General features: G+C 25.9%; 4 protein-coding genes and 1 non-coding gene across 5 annotated transcripts; all 5 read right to left on the reverse strand.

The window, feature by feature from the left end:
* Positions 1-5,164: 5,164 nt before the first annotated feature.
* Positions 5,165-6,479, reverse strand: LOC129975772 (glutathione S-transferase-like). The gene has a single exon (XM_056088984.1). It carries the CDS (start codon positions 6,345-6,347, stop codon positions 5,556-5,558), a length of 792 nt encoding a protein of 263 aa, XP_055944959.1. The 5' UTR covers positions 6,348-6,479; the 3' UTR covers positions 5,165-5,555.
* A 1,972-nt stretch (positions 6,480-8,451) lies between these two features.
* LOC129974855 (glutathione S-transferase-like) lies at positions 8,452-11,196 on the reverse strand. Its single transcript, XM_056087621.1, has one exon. The coding sequence runs from the start codon at positions 11,049-11,051 to the stop codon at positions 10,392-10,394; it is 660 nt and encodes a 219-aa protein (XP_055943596.1). The 5' UTR covers positions 11,052-11,196; the 3' UTR covers positions 8,452-10,391.
* A 2,297-nt stretch (positions 11,197-13,493) lies between these two features.
* Positions 13,494-15,246, reverse strand: LOC129976674 (glutathione S-transferase Mu 1-like). The gene has a single exon (XM_056090370.1). The coding sequence runs from the start codon at positions 14,772-14,774 to the stop codon at positions 14,103-14,105; it is 672 nt and encodes a 223-aa protein (XP_055946345.1). The 5' UTR covers positions 14,775-15,246; the 3' UTR covers positions 13,494-14,102.
* Positions 15,247-16,600: 1,354 nt separating this feature from the next.
* Positions 16,601-17,233, reverse strand: LOC129975399 (glutathione S-transferase Mu 1-like). The gene has a single exon (XM_056088462.1). It carries the CDS (start codon positions 17,231-17,233, stop codon positions 16,601-16,603), a length of 633 nt encoding a protein of 210 aa, XP_055944437.1.
* A 2,078-nt stretch (positions 17,234-19,311) lies between these two features.
* On the reverse strand, positions 19,312-19,383 carry Trnag-ucc (transfer RNA glycine (anticodon UCC)). The gene has a single exon. It is a non-coding gene; the product is annotated as a tRNA-Gly (tRNA).
* Positions 19,384-25,164: the final 5,781 nt, after the last annotated feature.

Raw genomic sequence — 25,164 nt, forward strand, 5'->3', positions numbered from 1 at the left:
CCTTGAACCGTTGAATAGAAGGTCGTAAGCAAGCTATTTAAAAAATATTATTGGCTAGGTTTCTGTGGAAACGAATACTTGAAAGCAATCTATATCTAGTATATCTATACTTATAATAAAGCTCAATGTGTGTGTGTGTGTATTGGCACTCTACAAGCCATACTGTTTGACCTACAGCAACCACATTTGGTACATGTATACCTTGGTGGTCCGGAATGTGCACCTAGGGTCCTTTTTTTTAAATTTTTCATTAGAATTTTAATTATTAATTAAAAACTAACTTTCCCACCAAAAAAAAATTCATTTCTCCACCGCCAAAGGAGTAAGGCTTCAGTTTTTCCCCCACGCTAATGAGGTTGGGCTTAATACATTTCGACCGATTATTTCAGACGATTCTGTTTATTTTCTTAATGTTTGATGTATTTAAAATTAAGCATTTTTAATCAATCGGTCTTTCAGATTCATTCTGAAGTACTTTTGAATTAAAATAAGACAGAATAAAGGAAATTAAACATTTCTATTCTGCGTAGCGTTACCCCAACTGGCGTAGAAAAATTCACGCATTTGCGATACCATAATTGGCGTTGAAAATTCACGCATGTGCATTGTGTTCTGATTGTTGACAACTATTTTCAACGGATGCGGACTTGATTAAAATTATTTTTAGGTTAGTTGTGTTCTTTTGTAATTAAATTGTATTTATGTTAGTTAAATATTTTTTTTATATATTTATAGTTTTAAGTACATCGTTTTTTTAACCTGTTTTCGACCGATTATTTTAAGCGATTCTGTTAACATTGTTATTCTATTTATTTTCTTAGTATTTGATGCATTTAAAATTAAACATTGTAATCGATCTGCTCATGATGAATATGAGAAAAATTTGTTCACAAATTCTTGAGATATTAAATAAATTAAGAAAGATATTCTTTTGTGCCCATAAGATTTAAATGCTCAGTGACTGTTTTCAGTAATCATATTATAAAAAAAATGCTTTGTTTCAGTAAAAAATATTATTATATTAACTTTAGATAAATCATTTCCACTTTAATTTAAAGCAAAAATTCTACGGGAACTAACAGAAAATTAGTTACATATTACGTCATGACTGAAGGCCTTTATAATATTATGAGTGAATTATATGACTATCAAAATTTGAAATTTTAAAATATTTTGATGAAGAAGCTATTAAAGTAGGAATTACATAAAATATTTAATTATTAAAATTTTGACGACCATTAAGATTGGCGAACCGGCTGGTCGCCAAAGACGGCTAATAATTGTATAAATTAAACAATATTAGAACTATAATATGTTTTCATATGGAAATACTGAAATCCTTATAAAAAGTTAAATAATTAATTAGCTATTAATAATAGATTTAATTATTAAATATTCTTATAAATGGTTATAATATATTCCCCGGAAAAAAGTGTTTTAAAATAATAATTTTTAATTTAATACTTATTTGAAATTTGTTATTTCTCAACAAATCCATCAAAAGTATTACATACTTTTTTGTATGTAAAAAAAAAAGATTTTGTATGTAAAAGATAAATTAATAATTATGATTAATTTTTTGAAGAATTTCATTGCTAAAGTTATTTTTTCCTTGACATACATGTTAAAAAATAAAATGAAATATTTTTCATAAGGTTAACAAATTAAGAAAATTAAGCTAAAATAAATCTTTTGCCTGAATTTATTGGAAAAATTTATTGAAACTAAATCCGCCAATTATTAAAAGAAAAGTCTCATAATAGGAAATAGCTGAGGCTACAAAATGTGTAAATCCTTAACTGAATTTTTTAAAATTTCACTAATAAAAGTTTTTTTTTAAATCGTAGATTAAAGTATCTTAATAAAATGATAAAATAAAAAAAAATCTTTTTTTAACATTTCTATGTAATTTTATTGACTTACTTCAAACGAAAATTTGTAATCGATTTTTAACCATTTCCTGGTATGCTTTTTTTTTTTTCTTTTTTTGCATTTTGGAAGTTATGCATTATATTAATAATTTCAGAGCATATTTACATATTAATCATTAGTTAAATTAAATTTTATGTCCAATCAGTGGTCCTCAATTCATAGTGAATTTGAAAAACAATTAATCTCAACATTCAAAACTTAGAAAATGACTAAAATAATTCAGCTGTTTAAAGTGCGTCGAAAAAAAAAACTATTTTTTATTACATTTGTTATTCACTTCTATTTAATTTTACAGTTTTCTTTTTTGGAAAAATGAAATTTTGAAATTTATATTTCACTCACTATTTCAAAAACTAGAATTCTGAAATTTAGCACATTTGTGAATTCTTAAAGACATTACATTAACTGTCATTTAAGCGGTTAAATTAATATATATTTTTTTTTTATTTTTTTACCAGCGATGTGAATAGTTAATGAATTTGAGAAAACTTGATATTAATATTTGGAATAATTCATTATATATTAAAAATTAAAACGATGAAGACAATAAAATATATAGTTTCTACATTTTAGTATGTTAATTAATATGTGAAAAAAAAGATTATTGGAGTTAATTTGCAAATTGTTCGTTGTAATCGCGACCTTATCACTAATTTCTAAGCCGGTACAGATTGAAATATATTTACAGTTGAAAAATATATTACAGCATAAGGTGCTCATTACATACATTCATTAATGCATTTACATATATATTCTTTATGGAATTTATGATGCATAAAATGCATTTAAATAATATAAAGCATTATACTTTTTTGCTGCTTGAGTGAACAATTGCACTGCTGAAAATGTTAAGTTGTCTTAGTTTTTTATGCCGGCGCATTTAAGATATTTAATTAAGAGATTTAATTAATTAATTTTATCATAGTAACATTTTTACAAAAAGAGCGATAATTTCACTCTTTTGTGACTAAAAAGTGTCATCAAAAATTACTAACCGTCAAGTCTAAATTGATATCGAAATAATAAAAGAATTAGTAATTGTCTAAATTGTCATTAAAATAATCATATATTTCTGAAAAGAGTTTCTCTAAATTTTTAATGTGCTTATTGATGAATTATATCTAACATTTAAGGAGCTGTCATAAAGTTTACAGAATAATATACATCTTAATATTTTTTTTTCTTCAAAACATTAAAATCGACAGTATTTATTTTCAGAATGCATTTTACATTTTTGACATATGCCTAGATCAAATATAAAGAATTAGAACTTAATTTATCAAAATAAATAAATAAATAAACATTTAATTTCGTTTTTTAACAACAATACGGATTTTTTTTTCATTTTTTTTTCATGCACAATATTTCTCTAAAATCTTTTCTAAATGTTTGCAGTAGAATATACATTGATTATTGTATTACCTCGCTTTTACATATTTTAAGAGAGAAGAGTAGTAGTAGTGCTGTAAATGGAAGGAAAATGCAGATTGCGAAAAACGTTATCATAAGTAAAAGTGTTCTGGAAAAAATTAGATAATCATTTCCCAAAAGCAGATTAAAAATTAAATAACTAATATTGCATTTACAATATTAACAAGTCTCGATTCCAGATGTAACACTTCCTATAGAAATATGGGATCCAAAATCGATTACTGCACAAATTTTTTATTTCTTATAGCTTTTATTTATCTTTCACGTTAATAAAGGCAGTTGGTATTATTTTCACCTCTTCCGCTGATGTTGTCATGGTTTATCGAATTATTGGAGGGTTTTTTTTCTCCCTGACGAATTTTTAAAAATGGTGTTATTCTGATTATTATCAGAATCATTGGGAGAGAAAAGGAATAGGTGAGAAAACGTAAAAATTAGGCTTTATGAATTAATTCTGTAATATTAATTCATAAAAAGTAAGTTTTGAATTGTATTGTTAAGAAAAACTCGGTACTTCTTTGAACTTATTACAACATAAGATAATTTTAAATTACAGTTTCTGTTGTTTTTAGAGAACATGAATTGATTTTTTAAAAAAACGCAATCATATGCACATTTATCAAAACATAAATATCACTTAACAATTGACTGATTTATTAAAAAGTAAATAAATGATAAATACAGGGTGTTCATTAATTATTGTCGGGATTTCCGTATCTCATAATTTTCGAATAAAAAATATTACCCAAAAACTGATTACGTATTCGTAAATTACAACTCAAAGAATTTTATTAATGATATTAAAGTGTAAAGCTTGCACAATTTGCACTTTGTAGGCATTCAGTTGAAGGCGATTATGTATTCGTAAATTACAACTCAAGGAATTATGAATACGTAAATTACAACTCAAAGAATTATGTATTCCTAAAGTACAACTCAAATAATCGTTCTTTGAGTTGTAATTTACGAATACGTAATCGGTTTTTGCGTAATATTTTTTATTCGAAAGTTATGAGATACGGAAACCCCGACTATAATTAATGAACACCCTGTATATAACTTAATCTTAGTTTTGCTTAAAATTCGACAGTTTCCTAGGAAACCTACATTCAAATCAGAAATTAAAAAAAGGCTAAAAATTCTTGCTCACAAACTAAACACACATGAAAAATAAATTTTCATCAATCATAATCAGTGTTGGAAAATATTAATTTATACAGAAAATACTGATACTCAAATTATTTATTATACTCAAAATGTATTGATATTCAAATTGCTTCTTATAAATTCAAATTAAACTGATACTCAAATTATTTATTATACACAAAATATATTAATATTCAAATTACTTCTTACAAACTCAAATTAAACTGGTGCTCAAATTATTTATTATACTCAAAATATATTGATATTCAAATTACTTCTCACAAACTCAAATTAAACTGATATTCAAATTATTTATTATATTCAAAATACATTGGTATTCAAATTATTTATTATATTCAAAATATATTGATATTCAAATTATTTATTATATTCAAAATACATTGGTATTCAAATTATTTATTATATTCAAAATATATTGATATTCAAATTACTTCTCACAAACTCAAATTAAACTGATATTCAAATTACTTCTCACAAACTCAAATTAAACTGATATTCAAATTATTTATTATATTCAAAATACATTGGTATTTAAATTATTTATTATATTCAAAATATATTGGTATTCAAATTATTTATTATATTCAAAATATATTGGTATTCAAATTATTTATTATATTCAAAATATATTGATATTCAAATTACTTCTCACAAACTCAAATTAAACTGATATTCAAATTATTTATTATATTCAAAATACATTGGTATTCAAATTATTTATTATATTCAAAATACATTGGTATTCAAATTATTTATTATATTCAAAATACATTGGTATTCAAATTATTTATTATATTCAAAATATATTGATATTCAAATTATGTCTCACAAACTCAAATCAAAATGATATTTAAATGATAATAATACTAATACTAAAATTACTTACTATACTCAAATTGCATTGAAACCATTGATTTAAATGCTATCTAAAAATAACACATCAAGTTTACAAACATGAAAATAAAACTGTTCAAGATTAGGCATGCTTTGGTTCCGGACCACCACCGCCAAATTTAGCCAAAGGGCTAATAATAGGGCCATCTTCTAAATCTGGGAGGATAGAAGTATGCCTGCATTTCCGGCAAATTCTTTATTCTGGTATGAAATGTTTTCAATAGCGGATATTCATCCAAAATTGTGGTATGGAGAAGTCTATAGTTGTCCAAATTCTCGTAGAACATGAAATCTACATACGTGATATCATCGCCAGCCAGATACCTTCTGTCGCCAAGGAATGCCTCCCATTGTTTGAACACAGGTTGGGCATTTATGAAAAATTCATCTTTTCCAGCCCCGCTCCTGTCAGTCAGGGCAAAAGCTCTGAATTTCGCTCGAAAATCAACGCTCTGTTGCTCAGCCAAGAACACTCTGATTATTTGCTGCTCATTCTTGCCATCCAAGCCAAACTTATGCCCCAAGTAACGAAGGATGGCGATACTCTGCGTGAGTTTGATGTCACCGTCTATCAAGTAAGGCAAATTTGGGAAATCTAATCCCAAATTAAACTTCTCATTCCACCATTCGCCTGTCCCGATGCCATATCTCTTTTCTTCAAAATCTACATTTCTGAAATGAAGAAGGTATCTAATAGGTTCAGCAACGCCACGTCGATCCCAATATCCAAGCAGAGGTTTCGACATTTTGAAGTTATAGAACGAATATAGTGAGAAGCTATGTTTATAAGAATGGACATCGAACAAGTCAAGGAATGGTCTAGCAAAATCTTTCTGATTCGATTTAGTAATATTTGTACATTCAGCAATCGATAATACTTGACTGATAATTATTTTAACCTGAATTTCGATAACGGCATGCATTATCAACTTAAAGAGAACGTACACATGTGTTTATAGAATCGAATTTCATAAACAACAAATCTTTATACATTGATTTGGATTCGAAGCTTACCACAGTGAAGTTCCATTTATCCAGAAATTAGAATTAAGAAAAGTAATTTTTTTTTTTCCTATTTTGAATTTTGTTTGTTAATTAAAATTTATGCGAGTCTGTAAATGAGAGCCATTAAAAAAATTAATAAACTAAAAATAGGCAATATTTTTTTTAAAAAAAAATGTTATAATTTATACGTGATTGATATGCTAACCAATAAGCAATTCTGATAAATGAAACAAAATAATTATTATTAAAAATGTAATAGTTTTAAAAATATTAATTTCAATAAACATTCGAATAACTTTTATTAATAAACGTTGTACAGTAAAAGTTCTTAAATTCAAAAAAAAAAAATTATTACATATACAAAAATTAAATATACAAGTATCTCCATAAAAGCATTCTACGATTAAAAATCCATGCACTCTGTATGGAGTGTTTTTATAATCAAAGAATGATATACAGTAATAAATAGTTTGAGTTATGATTAATTATCGATTAGAATTACTCTGACGAATAAGCCTGTTTTAATTTAACATGCATCGATATCTTCCGGACAAAACACCTTCTATTAAAGGTAAACCGGGGTCACGTGACGATTCGTCACATTAAATTCCTGAAAAATTCTAATATTCGTTTCTAAATTAACTTAAAACCCTAAAATACATATAGCCAGTTTGCTCAACACCATAAGCGCAAATTTAAAGATAGTATAAAAATAGAAAATAAATATATGCATCTCCATAATAAAGATTATAAAAAATTACAGAATGTTAAATGAGGTGCTAATTTGCAGTCATTTTCAATATTCATTTACACCTTTTTTTTTGTAAAAATTATTCCAACAAAAATAATGTAATGTACCATTGTACATCTTCATAGAATTCCGTCTACATAACATTTTGATATAATACTCGAGAGACGAAACTTCAAAATAAGAAGAAAATTTTGCATAAAAAGCATTTTCTTTTTGCTTATAAGGCTTATGCTTTTCTTATTGCTGAATGCATTGTATAACAGTAAAGTCTACGAATGAAACACTGGCTTCAAAAAATTAGTAGCTAATTAATCACTGAAATGGAAAGATATGAAAGCCTTTAACTAATAATTTAAATAAGAAAAATAATATTAAACTATTTTTAGTTTTGATTTCCAACTAGATAAAATAAATTAGAATTATAAATAATATTTTACAATTATGTTTATAGAAAATGCATAAGACAGTGAAATAATTTGAATTTTCGACAAATTTGAATCAAACACAATGTTTATGTTACTCGAATTCCACTTTAGCAACGAATCCAGACAATGGACAATCTCAAAAAAGAGAAACATTTTTCTCAAATAGTGGAACAAAAATGTATGAATATGAAGATAATTTAGTAGATCAAAAACTGCAGTATCATTTAATATTTCTTTTTATTTACTTTATACAAATGTATTGATTTTAACCAATATAAAAAATAACTTTTTGTGGGTACAATATTAATTTGTAAATAGTAACGAAAAAAATTATTTGCTTTAAAACATAAGTTTAAATTTTTGCGTTCAAATTTTTGTTTGAATGAACCAAGAGTTACATTAATAGTTAACAATACAGCTATACAATAAGTGGCATATCTCATATTACCATTTTGTTTCAGCATTAAACAGAAATATAACTAGAAATACTAACTAAAAGAACTAATATTGGATTGAGTTGTTCTGATGAAATCGTTCAAATTCAAATTCAGTAGATTGCAAGCAAATATTGCTAAAAGTGTTAATTTAAAAAAAATGAAAAAATTCACAATATATTCAATTGTTCATATTAAAATACATACCCAAAAATTAAATCAAAAATGTATAAAAAATTCATGATAAAAATTTTGAAATAATTTATTTCTATTTTCTTGTTAGAAACATAATGCTATTTAGTTTAATTTTGCAAATATAATATTAAATATCATTATAAACAATTATGACATTTAAAATTATTAAAATTATTAATACTAAGCCTTAGTAATCTGCCATTGCTATTCTAGATTTAAAAAACAACAAAAAACAAACTTCATATACCTGTGATAATTATATTCATTGTTCATTTAATCATGCATTGAAACTTTTAATTTTATAAATTTAAATAAAAATGAAAGGTATAAATATTTTTAAAAATCTCAATAAACAAAAATAACATTATGTATAAAAGCACGCAGAATCAAATAATACTTTCTTCTTAATTATATTTAAAACTTAATAAAAACAGTATCTAAAAGCACACTTTAGTTAATGTATTAAAATTCATTTTATTTTAATTATTTATTACTTTTTGATTTTCTATTTACAACTCAATAATATAAATATTATAAGATCTATAAATGCTTCTCAAATTCATTATCAGGTGGCGCCACGTTAAGGGAATCAACATTTAATTAAATTCACCAATTCACAGATAACTTATCATTGAAATATTCAAATAGATTATTATCATCCAAAAGAGTAAAAAATTACAAACGAATAGAAAAGAGAACAAGAGACAACAAAAGAGTAGAAAATTTTAAAACTGTAGCACATCAGGGAAGAGATGGAAAAGTACTCCGTTATGCCAAAACTACATTTTTGTACGCATGATATAATTCAAGTTAAATAAAATTGTATATTAATTTACTAAAATACCTATAAGACCTTACCTTTACTATATACCTAAACTATACCTTTATTATATACTTATTTGTTTTATAGCACAACGATAAAACATTAATATCTAAACCTTTTTACAGAATAAAAGAACTAATTATTAAAAAGAATTTAACAAAATATTGTTCAGCAAAATAATAATATTTAACCATGCAAATATTATTGGAGTTAAATTCTAATAAAAAAAAGATGATAAACTTGAATTTGTTTAAAAATACTTTAAATTTATGATTTAGAGACAAGCCAAAAAGAGAGGGCAAAAGTTTTCAGTGTCAGTCTTAGAAAGAGGACAAAATATCATTGAGTTAATATCAATTTTTTTAAAAATACAAAAGGAGGGAGGACGTAAAAATAATAGTTGGCTCCCTATTATTTTTTTTTCTTGGTATACGCCAATGGTTTAATCATTTGAATACTTAGCAAATCGAATTTACTTATGATAGTTTTTGATTGTAAATAAAGTAAAAAATGTAAACACCAGAATTCTATATTTAATAGCTAGCATTCAAGTTTTCACACATGTATTATTTTTCTTATAATCCACATTGATATATCCTATAATTTCTAAATTTTACAGTTATATCATTATACAATTAATATTTTGGTTCTAAAGCATAAATTCTGTGTCTTACAATCCATCATGATGTCATATCCTATAAATCACAAATTTGACAACTCTGTATTGTATAACTAACAGCCTAGTTTTTGAACATGGTTTCCGTGTCTTCTTATAAAGAACGATATCATATCGTATATAATTCATAAATTTCACAATTATGCATTATATAATTAACAGTCCAGGTCATAAAAAATAGTTTTCATGTCCTATAAGTTCTAAATTTCAAAATTATATCATTACATGATTAATAGCTGCTTCCGAATAATAGATTCTATGCTATAAAATCCATCATGATGCAATGTTCAAGAATTCATAAATTTCACAACTCTGCATCATATAATTAACAGTCTGGTTCTAAAACATGGTTTCCATGTCCTATAATCCACAATGATGCAATATCCTATAATTCATAAATTTCACAATTCTGTATTATATAACAATCTGGTTTTTCATGTTCTATAATTCAACATAAAACCATACCCTACAATTTATAAATTTCCCTGTAATATTATATAATTGCCATTCTGGTTCTCAAAAAGAAACTTCATGTCCTATAATTCATAAATTTCACAAATATATACTATGTTCCTAACTTACTGAATCTGAAACATGATTTCCATGTCCTATTATTCTTCGAGATATCGATATATTAATCCATATCGATATTCTATTCTTAAATGTGCTTCGGTTCTTTTCCCCCGCCGCCGAATTTGGCAGTGGGACCAAATATAGGCCATCGTTTATAATTAGGAGATTTCAAATATTCTTGCATCTCTGGCAAATTTTTCACTCTGCTATGGTAGGCTTTCAGTATTGGGTAATCTTCAAGAATCGTTGCGTGAAAGAGTCTGTAATAATCCAGGTTTTCATAAACCATAAAATCTACATACGACAAATCATCTCCAGCAATGAACTTCCTGTTGCCAACAAACCTCTCCCATTCTCTGAAAGAACCCGAAATATTTTCCAAGAACTCTTTCTTCTTTTCTTCACAATGAGGATCATAAGCAATGGTCCTCAAACTCATCCGAAAGTCACGGCTTTGTTGTTCAGCAACATATATTCGCAACTTTTGCTGATTCGTTTTCCCATCCAGCTCATATTTTGCACCCAAATGTCTGATAATTGCTAAACTTTGCGAGAGTTTTAAATTGTTTTCCATGTAGTAAGGCAAATTCGGGAAATCTAAACCAAGACTGAACTTTTCTTTTAGCCATTTATCAGTTCCATGGACATATCTCTTATCCAGAAAGTCAACTTTTTTGTATCGAAGAAGGTAACGAATCGGCTCAACAATTCCTCGTAAGTCCCAATATCCGAGTATAGGCTTCATTATTTGAAATAATCGAATTCAAAGATAGATGAAAAACAGTTTAAAACCTTTCAAGGAGGCAGACGATTCGTAGATTATTAGTAAAAAAAAACCTTTCAAGCAGGCAGACGATTCGTAGATTATTATCCTCTGGTGTAAGTATATTTCTCTCCGTTTTTTATCGTCGCCGATCGCGTCATAAGTTACTTCTACATATTACCCATCTTTTTTGCTTCCGAGCCAAAGACCTTGGGCCTCCGATAACGTTCCATTACATCTACTTTCTTTAGAACTGTCAGACACAGGAAAAGATTATAAAATTTTAAATTTAGTCTGGCATTTAATTAATTTAAGACATCTATTATTTTATTTAAACATCTCAGCAATTTTATAAAATCAACAGATGTAGCTCGTGTTTTCTAATCCTGGAGTTCTTGTAAAATTTAATCCTACACATATTTGAACGAAGAAATATTGAATATAAGTTATATTTTTGTTTTTCTTTTCTTTAACCATATTTCATAAAATAAATATTCCGTTTATTAAATAATTCACTTAATTTATTTTAATTTATGATAGCAAAATTTATTAACTATTTGTTTCTTGTTAAAGATTTAAGCTCAAAAAATTATTCCTTTACAAATATTTTTTCATGAATTCCTTATGTATCTTTCATAAAAACTTAGGCTACAGTAATAAAAAATATTTAAAAAGTCTTGAAATTTTGGATCAAAATAAATATAGATATTGGAAAATTATCTTTGCATTTATTTGCAAGGAAAATCTTATAGTACAATTAAATTAAAATAAACTATGTTATATTTTTTATCGGAATTTTCGTTCCATTACATCTACTTTCTTTAAAACAGTCACACACAGGAAAAGCTTATAATTTTAAATTCCGTCTGGCATTTAGTTAATTTAAAATATTTATATTTTATTTTTAAATGTACGCCTATTCTGTAAAATCAATAGATGAAGCTCGTGTTTTCTAATCTTGAAATTGTTGTAACATTTAATCCTACACATATTTAAACGAAAAAATATTGAATGATGCTATATTTTTTATTATCTTTTATTTAATTATATTTCGCTAGTTAAATACTTCGTTTGTTAAATTATTCACTTATCATATTTTAACTTGTGATAGCAAAGTTTTTTTAACTAATTATTTCTATGTAAATATTTAAGTTCAAAACTATTATTTTACAAATAGTTTTTCCTATATTTTTTAAGCATCTTTTATAAAAGTTTATACTATTGTAACGAAACCTTAAAATAGTCATGAAATCTAGGATCAAAATAAATACAAATGTGGCAAATTATCTATCTATTTCATTACAAGGAAAATTTTATAGTACGGTTAAATTAAAATAAGCAATTCTTTATTTTTTATCAAAATTTTTATTAAAATATCTCCTGAATTTGTTTCCGTCCGAAATATCAACAATTCTTACTCTGATGTTTCTATTATTATTAAGAAATTTTTTATTATTGAAATCGATTACATTGCATTTAATTCATAAAATATCTGAGAAAATATTTCTGTTCTTTTTATTTTGAAAAGCAGAATTCAAAATTTGATGAAATCATAGAAATAGCCGAGATAAGCAAAATGATTAATTACCTATCTATTCTGTACCTCTAAACATGCTGAATAATTTTAAATGAGAACAAAATTATTGTTATTCTTAAAATTGAATTTAAATTTTTTAACAAAACATTTATAGATAAAAGCAGTTAAAAACTTTATTTAAAATTACATCAAATTTATGAAAATAATTTTCTCCTGTAACGTAGTTCTTCTTTAAATAAAATCTCTTTCCTACATATCTCCTTTACTGTAGTTAATAAAAATTGTTAAAGGTTTTGAAAACTTTGAGACTGCTTGAATTCAGCTAGAAGCATATATTAAAAAGGAATCATACATACAAAATAAAACCATGAATCTTTGATCGAAATAAATTATAAACCAATTCATATATTTTAAATCATTGATATTTTACATAAAATAGTAACTTTTCACGTGTAAGATTTGAAGAATAATACATGAATTTTATATCATAGATAATATGGTTTAAATTCATAGTTTCCAGAATAAATTTCTCTATTGTTCAAATTACAAACTATATGATAAGATTTTTGAAAGCCATATATATATATATATATATATATATATATATATATATATATATATAAGATTTTTGACTGATATTATAATTCAGTATTAAATTAAGAATATTGAATGAAATTATTTTTAAAAAATGACAAGCAGATAATATCAAAGAATTGAAAGTTATTTTATTCGATACAAAAATACATGTACATAAAATATTACAATACATTGAAGATTATTTTTTAACGTTTAACACTCACAAAACCACTAAAATGTTAACACCTTTAAAACAGTTAAACCAAAAAATTTCAAATTTAAATAATATTTTCAATGAAAAGTATTATGTTATTAATAAAAAGAAAAATAGCCATTAAAACAGATGATAAAGTTAAAAATTCTAACTAAAATTTAAGTTAATTTATTAAAATTCAGCAATGAATAAAAAAAATTTAAAAATAGCAAATATATAGAAGTTTCTGATAAATTATTTTATTAAATTTACATACAAGATTAAATATCTTTTAAAAATTGAAAATTTTTAGCAGGTAATAATATCAAGGCTCATTAAATCACAGCTCAAACCAAAATAATTATTAAATGCACATGTGATACAATGGCTAAAGTTAGCAAAATACGATTTTTCAATAGTATTAAATATTGCCAGTTCAAGAATTTTCCCCAATACTTTGAACCACTGGAAAGTGCATATATACAAAATCCAAATATTTTATTTTTAAGAATGATAATATTATCTTTAAGTTTATTTATTTATTTTCTCTTGCTGCTGTATTTTGTCACTACTGAAAATTTTTTCCAAATATTTTGAATAAACGCAAAATCATTTTATACCATTCACAGATAATTTTATATACAACTCTAAACTGAAATGCTGCACTTGAATCCAATGAACACTTTATCAAATGCATTTCTGTTAATTAAAAAGAAATGCCAAAACTTTAAGCTTTCAAATGTTTTGGAGGTTTACCACCACCACCAAATTTGGCTGCAGGAGCAAAAATTGGCCACGCTTTAAATCTCGAAGAATTAAGATATTTCTGCATTTCAGGCAAATCCTTTATTCTACTGAAATATGCTTTCAAAGAGGCGAAGTCATCCAGAATAGAAGCATGGAACAGCCTGTAAAAGTCTAAGTTCTCGTACAGCATGAAATCTACATAAGTCAGATTATCACCAGCCAGAAATTTTCTGTCGCCAAGAAAATTTTCCCACTGTCTGAACAACACTGAAACTGTATTTTTAAGAAATTCGTCTTTTCTTGTTTCATAGCCATCATCGCCAACAAATGCTCTCAAAACTGCTCGAAAATCACGACTTTGTTGCTCAGCCAATGCAACCCGGTCTTTTTCTTCATCAGTTTCACCAGCCAAGCCATGTTTTCTCGCCAAATATCTCATGATGGCCAGACTTTGGGTCAGTTTGAAGTCACCCTCTTTGTAGTAAGGCAAGTTTGGGAAATCGAAACCTAGATTAAATTTCTCGTTTGTCCATTCGTCTCCAGCAATAACATATCGTTTTTCATCAAAATCCACTTTTTTGTAGTGAAGAAGATATCTGATAGGCTCAGCAATGCCTCGGACGTCCCAATATCCTAAAAGAGGTTTCGCCATTTTGAAATTATTAATCAAGAGTTTTTAAAAAACACTTATAAAAAAACTGGCTTCAATAGAGAATGAAAAAAATATAGTAACTGATGAACCTCTTGTTGGACTCAAAAGTTGGCTGCTAAAAACACTATCAGTATACATTTTCAAATGGCATTTCCCGTCTAGAAGACTTAACCTTTAGACACGTGTACGATAACAGCGTTATCAGCTTTTCCTTCATTCATAGCGCAACTGTTGTGTTTTTGTTGCTAAAGAAAATGACGAAATTTGTTATTCTTTGTAGAAAACTGAAAAAGTATTCTTTAGTTGCAACTTTTTACTCCAGTTACTTTAGAGAATGTGTAGATTATTTTTGTTAAAATTTTTTAATTCCATATTGCACTTCGAACTTTTCTACCGAGTGCAACGAATTTGCTTTTATTACATCTCAATTCAAATACAAAATATATTCATCTTAATCTAGCAAGAGTTCGAATACTGTCTTTTATTTTATTTATTAAAGAGATCATACAATTGGAAAGTAATAAAAAATATTTTTGCAAATTTTTATTTTTAATCAATTGTTAGTAAACATTTTGAATAATTTAAAACCCAACATGGTTCGGAATTTAAAAAAAGAAAACTTGGATTCAAAATGCAGACTAATTTCAAAGTTATAGTGCAAACGATATATTTTTTTCCATCACTCAGAGACTTTGAATTGAAATATTTGCATTTTATCATCCACATTTTCCATGTAGAAAGAGAAAAAAAAAACATACTAATATTAAATTTTAAAAAAATAATTATCTATACATCTTGAACAATGATTAAAAATTTAATTAATAATTATTTAGTGTCATTAATAAGAAAATATCAAATATTAGTGAAATAATTTTGTATTTGTTTTATAATCTGAAAGAATAGGATTCATCTTAAATATTTTTATATGTAATCATTTTTTGGCCAAATGCAACTACTGAGTTATTTATAAAATATATTATTATCAAAATATTCTTTAAAAGAAAAAAAATTCTATTATTAGTGAAAATTAACAAAACATTCTCTTTACATAATACATTATTCTTGATCGCGAATTATTTGTGAGCAAAATATCTCGGGAATTTTATTTGATTGAAGGCTAAATGATTTAAAATGAAATCTTTTTTTTTAGAAAAACAGGTGAATGGCATATTATGTATCGCGACGAAAATATTTAATATGAAATAATAGTAAAACTAATGAAATTATTTTTCTCATGCGATATTTTTACAACAATATTTTCTCCGCGATTTTATTACCTATATTAAAAATTATTTCATATGATATATTATTGATTTGCTTTTTTAATAACAAAAATAAAATTATTTAATATTTAATTAAATAAACAATTTACAAAAACTATTTTTTGAATAAATGAAAAATATGCAAAATAAACTTTTGCGAAGTATTTTCAAATTCATTTAAATAATTATGATGTTTTCATTTCATTTAAAATTATTTTGCAAATACTCTAACCGGATTTTGTATGCAAAATAAATTAATAAAGATAATAAATATTTCAATTATTTTTACTTACCCCCTTTTCCAACCTGTGAATTTTGAGCAAAATATATCTTTAAAAATTTTTGATTCAGAAATATTTAAAGAGTTGATGGAAAATTTATTTTTTTAAAAATCATGAACTAAATCTGAGAAGTGGTAAAAAGAAAGCTGTAAAGAAGTTTTCATTTTTCTTTTTTTTTTTTTTTTCACTTCTAGTCTATTATATTTACTATTTCAATTGCTAATTCTATTAACGAATTTTTAATTTGTTGGATTCATTTTGGCAACAGTTTTCTTTATATTCTCTAACCAAACTTGAAATCAATGCCAGCAACAGGTTGCTTATGTGTAGAGGAGTTAAAATATTCTTGCAATTCCGGTAAGGTTTCAATTCGGTTTTGAAAATCTTGAAGAACACTAAAACCTTTTAAAACATCAGAATAAAATCTTCCGTAAACATCGAAAGTCTCGTATGCAATAAAATCAACATAAGTTAAATTATCACCCATGAGAAATTCTTTATTTCCAAAGAATTTTTCCCACTGCTTCAGGTGATTCGGAATATTATTAATGAATTCGGTTTTTTCAGATTCAGTTTCACCTTTCAAAATTAATAGAAATAAATTAAAACGTAAGTCAATCAGTTGCTGCTCTACCATTGACACAAATACCTTTTGGCGCTCGTCTTTTCCAGCCAAATCATATTTCCGCGCCAAATATCTCAAAATTGCAGTGCTTTGGCTGATTTTGATATCACCTTCAATGTAGTAGGGCAAATTTGGAAAATCTAAACCGAGAGCGAATTTATCTTTTTGCCAATCTTTCTCTCTGAGAACGTAAATCTTGTTCACAAACTCTACATTCTTGTAATGTAGAAGGTATCGAATTGGTTCAGCAAGTCCACGAACATTCCAATAACCCAAAATAGGTATGGACATCTTAAAATTATCAACTCGAATAATATGAAATAAAAATGCCGAATGATGGAACTTTATGTACTATTCGACCGTTAAGTTCGTTATGAAACTGACACTCTTTCAACCTAACCTTCGAATGTAATTTGAGATAATAAAAATTGACGTTTCAATGACATGGTCTATTTTTTATTTTTTTATTTTTTCGCCGCTATTTCCTGGGTTAGGAGTCGCCACGTATTGCAGTTCCAGTGGCTATCACATAATAGAAGTTGATTTTGTTTTAACTTTTGAGCCAAATATTATTTTTTAAAAATATTCTTTATTTATAGATTCGTTAATTGTTCGCTTCTTACAAATAATGTCAATTTTTAATAGTCCATGCAGCTTTCAGTAAAAGGTAAAGATTTTTATGAAGAATTTATTTTATGCAAACAATAAGAAAATAACTTAAAAAGACAATTCGTGCCTCAAGAAATGGTATATGGCTTCAGGAAATATTTAAATCAATACAAGATTATTATATGTTAAACATAGATATTTAAAAAAGAATTCGCATTTTAAGAATATTTTAAGAAAATTAATTGGACACGTGATTATTTATAAAAATTTCGCCCAAAAGTACTTATGAACCTTTAATGTTAAGTAACATGTATTATAATTAACTAAATTGGAAGTTGCCGGTAGCTTGTTTTGAAAATAGATTTGCAGAATTTTTGAGACAGAAATAAATAAATAAAACAGAATCGAGATTTTAATCCATCTCTCAGAATGAGAATATTTTTCATTGATTCGTCATCTATCTTATTTTATTTTTAAAAAATTGCCTCTTAATTATAACAACGATAAAGTGGAGAAAAAATAAATGAATTTAAGACCACTGTAATGCATGTGTGTGTGTGTGTAAAAGCAATTATTAAAACAATGAGAAATATTATTACAAAACTTACTTTTAAAAAAAAGTTCAGCAAACTTATTAAAATTAGAGAAAAAAATGTAAAAAATTAAAATTTCTTTTAGAAAGTTCATTTTTTAAATTTTAAAGTGGTTTAAAAATGGCTTATTTTTGTAATATTGCTTACTAAGGAAAAACGTTAAGGTACTGATTTACTTTTGACTATACATTTAATTAAAATTTTGAAAAATTCTTTTTTTAGTAAGAATTTAATGACCAAAAATAAACTACAAGTAAAATTAACTGTTGATCAAACTTGGACATATATACTTTGAAAGACGAAAATGTGTATTTCGGTACGATTTTTTGAAACTTTAATTAGTACTTAAATTAAAAATTAAGCAAAATGTGAGCCATTTTCCGCAATAACTTCCAAAAATATTACAGTACAAAAATTATTTTACATCATTTTAAAATTCATAAAGTTATATCTTCAGTTATACAAGTTTTTAACTTATAAATATTTTTTCTATGTTTAATCAATTAAAAAACATTTTAAATATATTTTCCAACATGAATCATAAGAATTCCAAACGAATATCAAACGTATCATGAATGATAGAATAAAAACTTAAGAATTCTGGAAGAACACCGAAATTATTGTTAAAAGTCATAATTCAAATTGGATATTTTTTTTGTTTTTGATTTACAATCGAATTGCTATTCTATTTTTAACTGAAATGTTTATTGGCAAAGTAAATTCCAAGCAAGTAAGAGATATATTTGGTGAATTCTGGTAAGTAATTCTTAATCTGTAAAAGATTTAAATTTATATTTAAAATACTTTTAATATGAAGAAAATAACACAATTCACAGTATTTTAGATTTGAAATTAGTTAAATTGTTGAAAGCCTAGAAATGGCAAAATGTATCCAATCTTCATAAATTTTAGGGGAGATAATAAAAAATAATGGAAATGCATGGTTAAATTATGTGAATTATATATCTATATAATTCATATAATTTATGGTAAAATTATGCGAATTATATATCTACAAAAATTTTAAACTTAAAAATACCCTGTTGTAAAAGACCGTTTATGCTAAATGACATAAAATATTTAATTAAAAATCTTAATGACCATTATCCCAATAATTGCCAAAGTCGATTAATTGACGATATCAATAAAAAAAAAATAATAAAAGAATGCGTCGGCCGGGAGTCGAACCCGGGTCAACTGCTTGGAAGGCAGCTATGCTAACCGTTATACCACCGACGCTTGCGAGCCAGGTGTTTTAGTTCATGATCTCTAAGGAAACAATATTAGAGCACTTGTCACATAATTAGATACTGGATATAAAATCAGAAACAGCTTACCTTCGGCAGATAAAGCAACATGGGAAAAGTACAACCTCAGTGCTTACGATGTCACAAAAAATTCTTTTCTTAAATTTATGTAACGATTAGTTTCCTATCGGTCTAAAACAAAACGGCTGCCTACCATTTCCTTCGTCTTTGTGTGAGGAATTGAGATGTTATTTTTTAATATTGTAATTGAAATAGAAGATAGATTTAGAATTAGAATAGAATAGAAGATAGAAGTGCAAATAGAAGATAGATTTAAATGTATACCAAATATTATTTCTGGTTCCAAATTAATCACTGATATGAAAACTTTAGAAAAACATGAATCAGAAAAAGGTTACAAAAACTTTGTAAAGTTTTATAACAAAGATGTAGGTGGAAACCTAATCCAGAAAATCGGTTTACTACGAGATTTGAATGGAAATGATGTAAATGATGCACATGACAAATTGCAATACATAATAAATAATATTTGTAATGAGTTATTTCTTAACGTATTAACTCCGTTTAGGCTTTTCGTTATGTTGTCAGATATGAACAGAAAATGCTGAGAGCTCTTCCAGCAAATTAAAATTAATAAAGAATTATCTTCTCCCAAGCATATGTGCAGAGTGCAAATGCCCTCGCTATATTAAGCATTGAAAAAGAAAATGGAAAATCTTTTCTGAAGCAATTAATGTATTGACAAACACGAAATTAGGGGTTAGTATTATATGTTCTTGTCCGTATTTTTTTTTCTTTAAACGTTACAAAAAATTGCTGTATTTTTTCTGTTTAAAAATAGAGTACTTCAAATATAAATGAAGCCTAATAACACGGCTATTTCCCTTATCAATCAAATTCTGTGGTACCATTTCATTTTTGCTAATGACTTAAAAAAAAAGATAAATAAATAAAGTCACTCAATATTGGTTGGAAAATTCTTTGATTTGATAAAACATTAATTTTAATGTTTAGAACGGTTTATTAGAATTGTACTTTTAATGTCTGCAGTTTCAACAACAGCTCTTATTTTAAAATGTTTTTATAAATTATTTAAATTGAATGAAATACCATACAATCCCAGTAATCCATCCCCTATTACTCCAGTCTTCTCAGACATGGTTATAGTGAAGCCGATCTCTCCATGCACATGCTTATTTTTGAATATGATGGAATATCTTTTTATGCGAGTACCCTTGAGTGTGAAAATGCGAGCTGCGGATAAAATTGTGGATTTAATCTGAATTCATCCTTTTTGCTTTTATTTCTGAAGATGAATATTTACTGATTAAACAAAGGACAATCAACAAACTTCTGATAACTGCAATTATTTTTCCATTTGGTAATGACATTCGGCTTTTTTTTTTTCGGCACGCTCCTAAAACTTTACAAAACATTTTAGAAGCGTGCAGTCATATCTGATATCTAACAGATCATATCTGACAGTATAATCTGAGAACAAAGGAATAATTTGCATATTGAAAATAATTGACAAAAAAGAGCTATTCCTCCGACTCCAACTATCGGTACGATTTCACCCGTTCTTTTAATATGAAAGAACATAATCTCTAAATATGTCATGAAAGTCCCCAACAATCTCCCAACCTCCATTTTCAAGCAAAATGTCAAAATTATCACTTTACTGTATATTCTCTATATGGAGGGTAAAAAAAAAAAAAAAAAAAAAAGGCCGATTCCCTACAGTTAATATACCGATTTCGTCAATTTTTCTTTCAGATAAAAACTCAGGATACTTTGACACGTCAAAAAAACCAATTAGTATCATATTTGGAGTGTCAAAAAACGTTTAGTCAGCTGAAAAATGAAATTACTGTTCCCTATTGGAATAAAATAACTTCAAATTCTGTTTTGCTTTCTTATTCCTTACGCCCTTTGTCTTTCAAGTTCATTAAGACTATCAAAATCATTTTCACATCTTCTGCAGATGGCGCTAGGGGTGGTTATTCGAAGAATTTCTCGCTGATTGATTCCATTTCGATCCCCTCCTCCCCCCACTCGAACAGCTTGGCGGAAAGCAAATCATTAAAAATTTTAATATATTATGAATATGGAAAATTTGAGAAAATCAACAAAAGTATTATAAACGGCAAAAAAACAATGAAGACGGTAACATAAAAGCGAGATAATACAATATTTAATTGTTCGCGAAAAATAACATTCAATTAATTTGTTGTAAAATGACAATGAGGATCAATTCGAAATTGAAATCTTTGATCATTACTGTTGCAAATCTCCAAATAAAATTGACAGATTGAAAGTTGTTACAACATTTTCAATGTTCAAAATATTTTATTTTTTTGTTTCTATTTAAGAAAAAGTACTGTTCCATTTTTAGTCATCCAGATAAGAGCGGTCTATTTGAAAAGAAAAGAAACCTACTGATAAGAGAACCAACGGTTTCTGCAAACTCTCTAGAATTTCAACAGTGTTATCTACTGTGCAGTGTTAAATGATTGGGCGGAGCCTATATTGAAATGGAATAGGCAAGGTTACTGATAAGCATGAGTTTGTAGTAAAAAAAATAGAGAGATTAGCAATGACTAAGCATTTTTTTCCCCCCATCACCGGGCAACAAAGTAAAAACAAAATTATGATAATTTGAAGCAGAAGTCAAAACGGTTATTCATTTTACTCTACCAAAGAAAAAAAAGTTTATTTACATGTTAAATAAAGAAGAACCAAAAACAAACAAAAACACTGTGAAAAAATATTATTGATTTTAAGTTCTTAAATTTTTTTAATTGATAATCTTAATCCGTAGCAATTAAAACATGTTGGTGCTTTATTCCAATTTTAATAGAGAGCTTTTATAATCGTTATACAATTGATTAAGCATTTCTATTTCTTGAAACTTATAACGTAGATTCTTGATTTTATAACCGTTGGTTCTCTCTTTTTTCTTTTTTTTAACATTGCGGAAAATACCTCTGCCTTTTTTTTTTCTCTTAAAAATTAGAAAAAACACTCAGCCATCTCTGTCTTTTTAACTGCCTAAAACACATGAACATCGTTATACGGCGAAACTATAATATCGTAAAGACGTCTTTCAAAGTGTTAAAAAAAATATTTCATTTTTTCCCCCATATAAATCAAAACTTCGATTACCCGAACTGATTGGAACCGTAATGAGTTCGGATAATCTAAAATTCGATTACTACAAGTTTTTTTTAATAAATAGTCTAATAGAGAAACTCAGTTATTAAAATTCTTATTGGAGGACTCGCAAATATAACCTACTTTTGCTATTTCCCTTACATTTTTCTAAAAAAAAAAAAAAAAAAAAAAAAATGTATTTAAAGTAATGTTTATTTTGCAGAATAAAATTAAATTTTAGAACAATTTAGAATTCCTTTTCCAAATATATACAAAAAATTTGCTGACATGACTGTTAAAGTGGTTAATAGTTAAATAAAGATATATGTGTGTTTTTATATGTTTATTTATTTTTTCTTTTAATTAACTTTACAAAATATTACTTCCCAAAAGCGATGGTTTACAATATCTCCCTCATACTAGTCTTTAGATATATTCCTTAATGAGCAGTTATATCATGTCCTTTCAGAGTGAGTTTTTGTTTTGCTCTTCCAAATTGTTTTTTTACGATCTGACTCTGAATCTATAGTTACTAGACACTATTATTATAAAATGAATAATAGAATAATGAAATAATTGTAATGGTATTTTCAATGTTTACTATATCAATTTTTATGATAAGTACCTTTGATGATCAGCTACTTAGCCAGAATTATTGCATATGGAAAAATTTTATGTGCACCAAGAAGTAATGTGTAAGAATTTCCTGAGCAAAATATTTCCAAATTTACTTCGCCACTTACTTTTGAAATTGAGTTTTATTTGTTGTTTCATAATACTTTAAAAAATGAAAGTTTTTTTAAAACTATGTTTCAGAAAGGAAAAAGCACATTCAATACAAAAAGAAATTAAAATCTTCATGCTTGGCAATCAATAATGGATGAAAAGTCAAGTTAAAAATTAATAGCAACAAAGAAAATGATTTGAAATTAATTATAATAATGAAAATATTGCAATATAGAACCAATTTTTTTTTAATTATTAAAATTAGAAAGAAAAGAAAAAGAAAACAATAAGGCAACATAATTGGAAAGATAATTTTTCTTTTTAAATTTACAGATAGTTTTTAAAAATTATTTCTGCTCTATAATATATTTGAAGTTATCAGGGGAAAATGCCAACATTTCAATTAGTTTCAATCAATTTAAATTCTAATTAATTTTTTTTAAAAGTTTTTCACTGACCAATTTGCAGTCTAGGCTACTTAGTTTGTCTTGTAAAGCGTTCTCTTTTTTCAATAGTAAAGTATTAGCAATAATAAATATAAAGAAAGTTGTTCAGTATGATATCAATAAATGTTGATGTGCACCATAGATTCCAAAATTTTTTGATGTTAATTATGTATATTTACTGGACTTATAATGTCAATAAATTCCGCATTAAAATATTAACTCAATATTTAAATCCCAATGAGGAAAACAATATTATTACAAACAATAATTTTCATGTATTATTCAAATTATTTTTTCTTTGAATATGTAATATATAACAAAACGGTGGTTCATTCGATTATTTATTAGTTCTACATTTAAAAAAAAGAAAACTCCTTAAATTTTCTTATCAAATGCTAATTTAATAAACTGAAAGGGATGATTATAATAATTTCTTTACAGCAGATTTTCTTTGTCTACATATTTAACTTTGTGTTTATTTTAGTAACTTATCATTTTTAATAATAAAATGTTGGCACTAGTATTTATTACAAAATAAATAAATAAATAAAAATGAACACGTAGAAAATTTAGCCATGTGAGTAATTTTCTTAATAATTGTACATATGAATCAATATTGCATAGCCAATAACAGCTCAACTTTACATCATGCATGGTATCATCATATCCATTTAAAAATCATTGATATATTTGAATAGAACTTTTTTAACAGCAGAAATAAATATTCTGCACAGTTTCAATTGCTGTATTTGTTGAATATCATTGTTCCTTATATGCATAAAAACAAATATGAATTTTGTTCTACATAAGTGAAAAGTATCATTAATTTGTAATGTTGCTTGTAGTTTTCTATGCATGATTAATTTGACTTCATATTGATATTTATCTTAATACTAATATAAGAAAAAATGCCTACAAAATTAAAACAAAATTCTTATTCTAGAAAGGATTTCACAGATCAAATTTAGGGTTAATTTTTGAAAGTCAAAAAACATCTAACATTTAAATATACTATAAAATAAATTTAATTTTAATCATTTTCAACAGATTTAAAAATATTAGAATTAAGTCTGTAAAGGAGTCTATGACTTCATACAGACAAGGAAGAACATACAAAGCAATAAAATTGTAGGTAAATGAGCAAAGACATTTTTATTGATCTTTTCCTTAGCTTTAAAAGTTTTTCCTATAAACTTAAAATCTGATTTCATGCACTAAACATTAGACCTGAATATGTTTTTTTTTTTTCTGTGTAATTATGTCATAGATACATATTAAATCAGACTTGTATCTTCCTATTAACTAAATAATCCAAAGTTTTACAACTTCAGATATATGTTTTGTTATTTATAATTTTAGAACTATTTTTAAGATTAAAAAAATGTATAAAAGTATAATAAGAATTAAATCTAGGGAAAAAATGAATT

The sequence above is a fragment of the Argiope bruennichi genome, chromosome 7, assembly GCF_947563725.1.
Source record: "Argiope bruennichi chromosome 7, qqArgBrue1.1, whole genome shotgun sequence".
Classification (NCBI taxonomy): domain Eukaryota; kingdom Metazoa; phylum Arthropoda; class Arachnida; order Araneae; family Araneidae; genus Argiope; species Argiope bruennichi.

Coding starts and splice junctions, on each gene's coding strand:
- LOC129975772 (XM_056088984.1), bottom strand. CDS start 6,347: ATGCATGCCGTTATCGAAATTCAGGTTAAAATAATTATCAGTCAAGTA.
- LOC129974855 (XM_056087621.1), bottom strand. CDS start 11,051: ATGAAGCCTATACTCGGATATTGGGACTTACGAGGAATTGTTGAGCCG.
- LOC129976674 (XM_056090370.1), bottom strand. CDS start 14,774: ATGGCGAAACCTCTTTTAGGATATTGGGACGTCCGAGGCATTGCTGAG.
- LOC129975399 (XM_056088462.1), bottom strand. CDS start 17,233: ATGTCCATACCTATTTTGGGTTATTGGAATGTTCGTGGACTTGCTGAA.